The 10,995-nt window shown below is 46.9% G+C and overlaps 1 protein-coding gene across 9 annotated transcripts in view; it reads left to right on the top strand.

Moving 5' to 3' along the window:
• Positions 1-8,214: 8,214 nt before the first annotated feature.
• SYNCRIP (synaptotagmin binding cytoplasmic RNA interacting protein) overlaps positions 8,215-10,995 on the top strand; it is a 30,720-nt gene continuing 27,939 nt past the window's right edge. For 3 of the 9 annotated variants that reach the window (XM_023650767.2, XM_023650766.2, XM_023650764.2), the window contains exons 1-2: positions 8,919-9,470; positions 10,815-10,974. In XM_023650767.2, the coding sequence (XP_023506535.1) occupies positions 10,827-10,974 (148 nt within the window). In that variant the 5' untranslated portion in view covers positions 8,919-9,470; positions 10,815-10,826. Of the gene's footprint in view, positions 8,511-8,918; positions 9,471-10,814; positions 10,975-10,995 lie in introns of those variants that run through there. The other 6 variants (XM_070223534.1, XM_070223533.1, XM_023650768.2 and 3 more) reach the window with 4 other exon arrangements.

Here is a 10,995-nt window from a genome sequence, read left to right as displayed (position 1 = left end):
TCACTAAGCATATACACAAGAGAAGAACTAGACAATTATGTCAGCTTTGATTGGCTATGATGAAGAAATAGACAAAAAATGCATTTGATTCATATAAATGGTTAAATCTTAAATGGGTATGTTCCAATTGGACCATTTTATGCTAGATCAAGGAACTCATTTTAGCCAAATAAAGAGTGTGTTACTTTAAGGATACGTAGGAGGTGGGTGGGCATTAAGGAGGGACTGAGGAATCTGAGAGTCAGTGACGGAATGATTGTCCAGTCAGCACTCACAAGAACTGGACCTGGGGAGACAACAGAACCCAGGAGGCTCAAGGGCCTGATAACTTTGTGTCTCCTCTCTTGCTGTGTGTGGTCTTTCTCAGACTATCTTTGCCCATCTGAATATTTGCTCTATTTCCCTCCTGCTTTCCATTGGCCTATTCCCACCCTCTCTACTATTTACATCTATTCTTTTCACTCTTGCCTTCTCAAAAACTATACTCCTTTGTTCAATTCCTCTCTCTCCTGCATCCTCAACCTTTTTCTTGCCATTGGATTTTATCCACAGGTATAGAAATATGCTTCTCCCATTTCAAAAACCAAAACAAAACCAAAACAAGATTAAAAAATGCCTGTCTTGAACACACATCTCCCTCAAGAAACCCCTCATCTCTCTGGGCCGTTTCCCAAAGGTCTTGAAAAGCAGTCCACATATGCTGCCTCCACCTCACCTCTCATTGGCCCTTTACCCCATTTTAATCTGACTACTGCCCTCATGTTGCTCTTGAAATTGCTCTGAAGATCGCTTTTCTGTTCTAGTCTTACCCCAAGCTCTTAACCGCACTCATTCAATATAGTTGATCCCCTCCTCCTTAAATACCCTTCTGTCTTTTCTGAAACATCACGCTCTCTTGGTTTTTCTCTTACCACTCTGGCTGTTCCATCTCATACTCTTTACAGGCTTCTCCTTTACTCATTCTCTATCAATTGAACTTTGCCGGGGCTCAGTCCTTGGACTTCCTCCTTGCTGTCTTCCTACTCTTCTACCTCAGTGATTGTATCCATTCACATGACTTTAATAACACTTTTATAACAAGATAATTGAAAATGCAAGTGGATGTCTCTAGATTATTGCTGTCTAATAGAACTTTCTATAATGATGGAAATGTTCTGTACCAGTGCTGTCTAATACTATAATAACCACATGTGGCTCTTGAGTACTTGACAGGAGGCTAATGTGACTGAGGAACAGAATTTTAGATTTTGCTCAATTTTAATTAAAGTTTGGTAGCCATGTGTGGCTAGTGGCTATGGTATTGGATAGTTTGGTTCCAGACTAAAAGAAACTGAATAAACATAACAAAATGCAATTTATGAACTTGGTTAAATGTAGTTAAAAACAGCAGAGGTGCTGGTGGGTTTTAGCTTGGTCTCTCTCCCTTGGTCTGTATCTAGCTCTTTTTCCCAACTGTCAACCCTGCTAAACAACAGTGACTCGAGGCCTGCCACCAGCCACAGAACAGCCTTTCATATAGCTCTCTGCTAGTTCTCCTTCAAGGTCCCACTTGAGCAACTCCCAGATTCCCCTGCAAGGTCTCCTTTGTTCAGCCAGCGTTCAGGAAGGCTGGTTAGTGACTCAGCTCTCATTCTGCAACTCTTCCTTTTGGATCATTGCTTCCTCAGCTTCTCCTATCATATAAATTCTTATTCCTATAATATACTCCTTATTCCATAATACTTATCATGGTTCTGTTTCTCTGATTGATTCCTAACTGATACACTCTTAAAATCTGTTACTCCGGACCGGCCTGGTGGCGCAGTGGTTAAGTGCGCATGTTCCGCTTTGGCGGCCCAGGGTTCGCCAGTCCGGATCCCGGGTGCGGACATGGCACCGCATGGCAAGTCATGCTGTGGTAGGCGTCCCACATATAAAGTAGAGGAAGATGGGCATGGATGTTAGTTCAGGGCCAGTCTTCCTCAGCAAAAAGAGGAGGATTGGCAGACGTTAGCTCAGGGCTAATCTTCCTCAAAGAAAAAAAAAATCTGTTATTCTCTCAGTATTCCCCAACTCAGTAAATGGCACCAACATCCATCAATTGCCCTCTTAACTCCCTACTTTCAGTCCATCACTAAGTCCTTGGTAAACTGGGTTCAAAATATATGTTGAATGTGTGTTCACTGTTCTCTATTTCTTCTGCAATACCCTAGTCCAAGCAACTCCCATTCCTTACCTGTTCCATTTCCACCATCAACCCCTAACATCTATTCTGTTTCTAGATACTAATTTTAAATATGTGAAAATTTTCAATGACTTCCTATTGCACTTACTCACATAGTGCTGCATAATCTGGCTCCTGCCAGCTTCTTCAAACTCATCTTGGACCACTATCTCCTTTACCAAATATGCTCCAGCCACATTGGCTTCCTTTCAGGAAAGACCAAGCTCTTTCTCCTCTCAGGGTTTTCACACATGCTATTTATTCCAGCTCCCCTTCATTCCACACTTTCCTTGGTCTACTCTTTCAGGTCTTGGTTTAAACTTCATTTCCTCTTGACTAGCCTAAGTAGGTCCTCTCTGTTATTCTATAACACTATAGTATGTTAACTTCTCCTGTGCATTTATCACATTTTATAAATATTTTGTTTGCTTATTCATTCTCTGTTTTTTTCTCCTTTAGCTGTGATTCCATGAAGGCAAGAGGCATTCTGCTTTATTCACCTAGTGTTTAATTCAGTGCCTGGCACGTAACTAGTGCTCAAAATATATTTGTGGAATGATGAATATAGTGAAGAAATTTCTCTTAGCTTCTGCTTATTTATGGGTTCTGCCTCCTTATAATTTTAGTTTGGCATGACCTTTCGTAGTCCCAGCTTTAACTCTTTCCTCATGACACTGACTCTATCTTCGGTTTTTCTCCAGGAATGGTCTGGTGCCTGATGATGGTCCAATTAGCTGTGGCGAGGCCGGGATGAGTGGTGTTGCAATGTGAAAATGTGACAGCCTAGGTCGCCCCCTTAGCAGGGGCTTTGGGTAAGGTTACCCTTGGAAAGAGCTTGGAGACACACCACGATAGACAAGTTCAGTGAAAGAATTATTACTAAGTTTTCCTTTTTTGTGCCACGATTCATCTTGCAAATCTGAACAACCAAAGAGTGCTTGTATCTCGGACTCCATTCAGAGTAGAGTGAGAATACTTTGATAAAACCATTGTTTGGGTTTATGTTTACACAATCCATGTTCTTTTTGTAGTTACTTGTATCAACTATGTTGCTTCTTGTAATTTAACCCACCACCTTCCATTGTAAAAGTTAAAATGCAAACAGCTAAAACGACACTGAATTTTTTAAAAAAGCTAAAAGCAATAGAAAGAATATCTAGCATTTCAAGTGTATTTAAAATGTCAACTTTTTAAAAAATTAATTGGGGTTTTTTTTAGAGCATCCTTAGGCTTAAGAAAAATGGACAGAAAGTACAGTTTCCATATACTCCCTCCCCCAGTCCTCCTTGCCCCCTAGTTCCCCCTATTGTTAACATTGTGCATTAGCTGGTATGTTTGTTACAACTGACAAACCAATATTGATACATTATTATTAATAAAAGTCCATAGTTATATTAGGGTTCATTCTTCATGTTGTGCATTCTATGGCTTTTGACAAACTTATAATGACATATATCCATCACTATGGTGTCATACAGAATAGTTTCACTGCTCTAAAAATTCCCTGTGTTCCACCTATTTATCCCTCCCCCACTGAAACCCCTGATCTTTTCACTGTCTCCATAGTTTTGCCTTTTCCAGACTGTCACATAGTTGAAATCCTACAGTATGTACGTAGCCTTTCAGGTTGGTTTCTTTCACTTAGTAACATGCATTTAAGATTACTCCACATCTTTTCATAGCTTGATAGCTCATTTCTTTATAACACTGAATAATATTCCATTATGTGGATACCAGAGTTTGTTTATCCATTCACCTATTGAAGGACATCTTGGTTGCTTCCAGGTTTTGGCAATTATGAATAAAGTTGTTATAAACATCCATGTGCAGGTTTTTGTGTGTGTGTGGACTTAAGTTTTCAGTTGCTTTGAGTAAATACCAAGGAATGCAACTGCTAAATCATATGGTAAAAGTAGGTTTAGTTTTATAAGGAACTGTCAAATTGTCTTCCAAAGTGGCTGTACTATTTTGCATTCCCACTGGCAATGAATGAGATTTCCCATTGCTCCACATCCTCGCCAGCATTTAGTGTTAGTATTTTGGATTTTGGCCATAATAGGTGTGTAGTGGTATCTCACTATTATAATTTGAAATTCCCTAATACATATGATGTTGAGCATCTTTTCGTATACCTATTTGCATCTGTATATCTTCTTTTGTGAAGTGTCCAGATCTTTTGCTCATTTTTTAATTGGGTTGTTGCTTTCTTACTGTTGAGTTTTAAGAGTTCTTTGTATATTTTGGGTACTAGTCCTTTAACAGATATGTAATTTGCAAGGATTTTCTCCCAGCCTGTAGCTTTTCTCTTCAGTTTCTTAGCGCTATCTTTGCAGAGCAGAAGTTTTTAATTTTAACACATCAGCCTTTTAATTACTGTGAAAATAAGATGTGAGAGATGGTGCAAAAACTTTGTTGAGGGGCAAACCCAGTGGCATAGTGGTTACGTTCTTGCACTCCGCTTCCATGGCCACAGGTTCACCTGTTCAGATCCCGGGTGCTGACCTACACACTGCTTATCAAGCCATGATTTGACAGGCATCCCATGTAGAAAATAGAGGAAGATGGGCACAGATGTTAGCTCAGGGCCAATCTTCCTCAGCAAAAAGAAGGGGATTGGTGGCTGATGTTAGTTCAGGGCTAATCTTCCTAAATAAATAAATAAGAAAATAAAATTCAAAATAAATTTCAAAAAACCCACCTTTGTTGATTACTAGAAGGACAGGATTGAATGATTTCCAGAGTATCTTTTGACTCTAGGTTTTTATGTTTCTGTGGAAAGAAAGATGGTGTGTTGTGGATTTCTCCCATATAAATTCTAGCCCCCCTCCCATTATAACATTACTATATGATAATTGCAGAAAGTTTAGAAAATGTAGAAAAGAAGAAAACATATTTTTTAAAACAGTATGGCATTGAGTAGGTGGAATAATTTTGGACAAGAAGCAGAAAATTCAAAAAGGCATGCCTGTATGCCAGCCTGTCAATAATTGCAAAGAAATTTATCTTCTCACTACTTCAAAGTTTACATGGATGGAAAGACAGTAATGAGGTACATAAATAATTAACTTTTTAAAAACATATAAGTTAAGTCTCACCAAAGTGTATGAAGTAAAAAGTGATGGTCTCCCTCCATCCCATCCTCCTCTCTAACAGGAACAGTTTTCTGTAGAAACAAAAATCTTTATGTCCACGCATACCTAGTTATGCACACACACACAGATCTGTGAGCTTCATGAGTCAGGGATCACCTATTTCCTGCCTTGACACACATCATTGTAAATCTAGTGCATACCACGGAGCTTGGTATATAGAAGGTACTCAACTGAATGAATAAATGTCACACTCTACATTGTTTTTTTGTTTTTTTTTTTTAAGAATGTAACCTGGATATCTTTCCACGTAAGGACATCTACAGTTACTTCATTCTTCTCAATGGCTCCAGAAGAATCCACTATATGAATGCACTATAATTTATTCAACCAGTCTCCTATTCCTGGATGTTTAGGTGATATATAGTTTTATGCACACACACACACATATTTATATATTACAAATAACACTGAAGTAAGCATTATAGCCAAATTATCTCGTAAAAAAGTTATATCAATTTATCCTCTCACTAACAGTGAATGTGTTGATTTCTCCACATCCACACCGGGGTTGACATCCAAAATCAGATATTATCAATCTTCGTTGTTGTTGTTATTACTTTTGTTTGGAACAAGGGTCCATGTAAGGGGAATAGCAGGCTATTTTGCTATGCATGGAAGTTGTGATTCAAATGGAGAAGATCTTATTATGTGGCAAATAGGACGTTTGACTATGTTTAAGCAATGAGAAGCCAGAGAGAGTTTGAGAATTTTTTTTGTACATTATGAAATGTTCAAGCTAGAAGAGATCTTAAAAATTGTTTCAGTGCACTTCTTCTGTAGATGAAGAAAGAGAAATTCTGAGAGCTGAAATGATTTATCCAAGCTCACACTATCTCTCAGTAGCTGATCTGGGATTAGAGCCAAGGTTGTTTGGGTCTCAGCCTATTATCCTTTGGTTTTATTCAGCAAATATTTACTAAGCATCTAATCCTGTGCTAGGTAATAAAGAGGATTCAGGGAAGTAACAACACATTTATTGAGCACTTTCTCATGCCAGATCTTTCATATACATTTCAATCTAGCCCAGTGTATCTATCATACCAAGTAAGTCAATCACTCTACTAGTTTGGTTGTTTTTTTTTTTTTTTTACAAGTATTATTAGGGATTCCCTCCTTGTTTCAATAATAGTAGCACTTCTTGGAGTCAAGGCTGGAATAAGAAGTTCTGTAGGTCAGGAGGAAAATTATGTTGTTGTTTCACTCAAAAAGGTGTCAACGGAGAGCATGGCTGTTTGCTTTTTTCTCAAGCCTGCTCAGGGTATCAGTCACTTCTCTGTCTAGGTCCTCAGTGTGTGCCAGAACTGAGGGAAGGCCAGCTGAAGATGGGAGAGAGCTGAGATACGGCTTGGGAGACAGGTGGGATAGATCTTGGAAGGCTTTGTTGATCTAGTTAAGGATTTTGGCTTTTGTTCTTTGTGTAATGGAAAGCTAATGAAGGGTTTAAGCAGTTGCTCCATAGGGTCTTATTTGCAACTAAAAGAGGAGAGAGAGGGAGGGAGAGAGAGAGACTTGGGTTTTGAATGGATTAGGAAAGCTTCAATAGTGGAAGAATCAGGAGGCTCTATCACTAGTCTAGGTGACAGATGACGGTGGCTTCCCCCCGGTTGCAACATAGAGGGAAGTGGAGATATATTAAGGAGACAAAACTGACAGGACTTGACTTACTGACGCGGCATTGAGGGAGAAGCTAGTGTCCCGGATCACTCTAGGATGCAAGTGATGTTCACTGAGATGGGAACTCTGGAAGTGAAAGATTAGAGGGAAAACCAGGTGCTTGGTTTTTTGAAATGTTGATTTGGAGTGCCTGAAAGCCCACAAAGAAGTCTGGCGGGGGTGGCGGGGGTGGGGGTGGGGTTCAGACAAAGGAATTAGAGATCAGAGAAGACCTCGAGATTTTAATCTGGGAGTCTTTGGTCCTCTGGTTGACTACACTGCCTAGGTAGAAGCACTTTTTTTTTTTTTTTTAAAGGAACGTTTCCCAAGGAGGTTTAAGTAAAAAACATTGGATGGTTCAGATTTATTATTTTCATTCTTCAATCCATATTATTAATCTATCATTACATTTTTGTATTAAACATTTTGGTTATTTTTCATTCATAACATTATCTACGACTTTTAGATTATGAACCAAAATCCCTGTTGCCGAATTAGCTGAATGCAACAGCAGGTACGTTTGATAGTAAGGGATTTTAGGTATTGGAGATCTCAGATCCTTGTTTAACAGGTTAGTACTTTGGTCAAGTATCTCATATTTTGACCCAGGTACCTACGAAAGTAATCTGGCATTTTATGTGCTTAAGCACTTTGAAGAGTGTTCATCTAACTTTTCCTCGAACCACTGATTTGTTGTCATAGCACAGAGTTTATTTGGGGAACCAGTGAGCTCTTAAAAATAAGCTTGTTTCTTAATCCAAAGGACACTTACTCCTATTTTTCATTACAGCTGCATTGGATAAAATCAGTATCCATAGCCTGTTTGAAATTCAAAAGCCTTTGTCTTGTCTTTCTTGTACCTAGTAAATGGTTACAAAGGAAATGTCACTTCGCATAAGATTTAGTTGCCAAGATTTCTGAAGAGAAACTCTGATATGTCCCTCGCAGTTGCCCTAACCACGCAGCTTTGTGCTGCTGCAAGTTGCTCAAACTGTGCTATGAGGAAGCCCTTAACTGCTTAAAAGGCCAGGGACTGAAACGGAGTATTGCACAACTCGTCACCACCGGGCGGTTTCGCTTCCAAATCTGGCCTTCGTATCATCCCACGGCGGGAGCCGCTCCTCGCTCCGCTGGAGCCAACCCCGTTCCCCCGCAAAAGCAGCCGGGATTTCCTCGTCCGCGCCTCGGCGCCCCTCCCTCCGGTCCAGGTTCTCCTGAAAGCCATGCTGTGCGGGCGCGAGGCCCCGCGAGGTCCCATTGTCCAGCCCAGGGGAGCCGGTCTCCCCGGAGCGACTCGCGCAGTCGTGTCCCACCGAGCAGGTTGACCACGGGTCCGCGGGTCTCCGCGCCGCTCCCCTCCCCCGCCGCCCCATTGTTTGCCTCGCCCCGCCCCGGGGGACACGTGCGCCTGCAGCTTCCCGAGCGAGGCGAGCGCGGGGCGGCGGCGGCGTGGACACCGCCTGGAACGGCTGCGCGGCCGCGGCGCCGGGCCACCCGGCCCGGTGGGTGCCCTTGGGGAGCTGCATCGCGTTCCGCGCCCCCCGCCCCGTGCCCCCAGCCCCGTGCCCCGCGTCCCGCCGGCCCAGCACGCGGCGGGGGCGGGCGGCCGGGACCCGGTGGGGGCGGCGTGCGCGTGGTGCGGCAGTGGGGGTGGGGCGGGGCGGGGTGGGGAGATGCCTGTCTCCTGACAAAGGAGAACGAGTGGGACACGCTGAGCCGGCCCGGCCCGCCCCGCCTGGAGGGGAGCGGGCGGGGGAGTGCTAGGAGGGGAAGGGGCGGGCCTTTCATTCACTCTCGGCCCCTCCGCCGCCGCCGGAGCGGAAGGGCGGGGTCTCGCGCCCCCGGCGGGGCGAGCAGCAAGGGAGGTGGCGGGGCGTGGGGGCGGAGCCCGCAGGCGCGCGTCCCTCGGCGTAGACTACGTCGTCACGTCAGCGCGGGAGAGAGAAAGAGAGGAGCCGACTCGGCAGGGACTGGGGGACGGGGCCGAGAGAGCGAGGGAGGGAGGGAGCCAGCGAGAGAGCGAGAGAGCGAACGAACGAACGAGGAGGGGAAAGGCGGCCACTCGTGGCTGAGCGGCCGCGGACGGGAGTGGGAGCGGTGGGGGAAAGGAGCAGGGGGGAGAAGAAGAAAGGCCGAGAGACGCAGGCAGACAGAGGCTGGTGGTGGTGGCACGGGGAGAAGGAGGAGCTGGAGGAGGGCAGGGGCTGAGGGAGTGAGTGAGAAGCGGACGCGCGAGGGAGGGGAGGGGAGGGAAGGGGGGGGTCACGCGGGGGCGCGCGCGCGCGCACCGGGACCGCGCTCGGAGGCGAGTGGAACTGGATCGGGTTTGCTGCCAGCGGCGTGAGCTTCGGCCGCCATTTTACAACAGCTCCACTCGCGCCGGACACAGGGAGCAGCGAGCACACGTTTCCCGCAACCCGATCTCCTTGGACAGGATTTCTCCGCCACAGCCCAACGGGGAGGTAACGACCGCCAGGACCCGGGTCTGGGAGGGGAGCTCCATGACATTGTGGAGTGAGCTGGGGGAGGGCGGTGCGGGGAGAAACCGGCTTTTCTGGAAAATGGATTCCAAGGGGGAGAGGAGCACGTTGGCTGGGGCTGCTTGGGAGTAGGCCGCGGCCCGCGCCGCCACTTCCTCCTCCTCCATGTGCTGCGGCCGTCCGGGCTTTGTCTGCGGCGCTCCCGGGAGGCGGCGGCCCCGTGGCCCGCGCGGGGCGCGAGCGGCGGCGGAGTTGGTGCTGTCGTGGCCGCCGCCGCGGCGCGGGAGTGGGCGGAGAGGCGCGGGGCCGTCCCGCAGCCGCGCGGCGGGCTGGGGTGGTGCTCGAGGGCCGGCGGGCGTGGGGCTCCTCGCGGAACGCCCTCACGCCGCCGGCTCGCCGGCCCGGCCCGGGGCTGGGACGGTGGGCCCGGCGCCGCGGTCGCTGCACGGACCCGCGCGGGATGGGGGCTTGCGCCGCTCGCCGCGGCTCGCGTCTCCGCGGGGCGAGCGGGCGGCCGGGGGTCGCCGGCGGCCGGGCGGAGAGAGCCATGTGTCACGGCGGGGACGGCGGCGCGGGGGGCGGGGAGAGCCTGTGGCCTGGCGCCGGCGCGACCTCGGTGTTGAGGGGCGAGGTGGAGCTGCTGCTGCGTTCCGGGGGCTCCGGACTGATGCTGGAGCCGGTGGCGGTCGTCTTGGCCTGGGACGCGGTGGCTTTTCGTGGAAGGAAGTTGTAGGACCTTTGAAGGCGCAGAGCACGTGTTTCTAATGGGCTCGCGGTGGCCGCCGCGGTGAGGCTGCCGCTCTGGGTGCGGAGTCGGGGGCGGGCTTTGGGGTGCGGGGGTGAAGGGTGGAGAAGTGGGGTGGTGGGAAGGTAGCTGTGTGAGCGCTTTGTTCTTCGCTGTCTGTTGTTGCCGATCTAGAAGCGGCAGGCGGGAAAAGCGCGCACTTTGGGGTTTACCTTTGAGAGGGAAAAGCCCAGCTTTGCTGTCTCCACGCACACCTCCGGCTCTCTCCGGGCGCAGCTGCATGTGGCACGCTGGCTCGCCCTCTTGCCGATTGGGCTTCTTTGTAATGTGGTTTTTCCTAGGGAGTGTTAGCAGGTGAGTCAGGGGTGGTGCTAAGGAAAAACAGGGAATCTGTCCTTCTGTGCCACGCGCTCCAAATCTGGCTTGTCAGGCGATAGTGTCTTTAAAGTAAGGCTTCTTTAAAGGGAGACGCAGGCTGGCTGGTGTGGAAATTGGTAGAGAGAGTAAAGATTGGGGCTCTCATATTGTCCTCTACCCTTTTTGAAGATCCTAGTTTAATTTTGCTTATTGCGTTTGAACAGATCTCTGGAAACATGGCTACAGAACATGTTAATGGAAATGGTACTGAAGAGCCCATGGATACTACTTCTGCAGTTATCCATTCAGAAAATTTTCAGACATTGCTTGATGCTGGTTTACCACAGAAAGTTGCTGAAAAACTAGATGAAATTTACGTTGCAGGTAAGAACTAACACTTGCAAA

Source organism: Equus caballus, chromosome 10, assembly GCF_041296265.1.
Source record: "Equus caballus isolate H_3958 breed thoroughbred chromosome 10, TB-T2T, whole genome shotgun sequence".
Taxonomy (NCBI): Eukaryota; Metazoa; Chordata; class Mammalia; order Perissodactyla; family Equidae; genus Equus; species Equus caballus.
The sequence above is the reverse complement of the archived record's forward strand: the minus strand, read 5'-3'. Positions and strand labels throughout refer to the sequence as shown.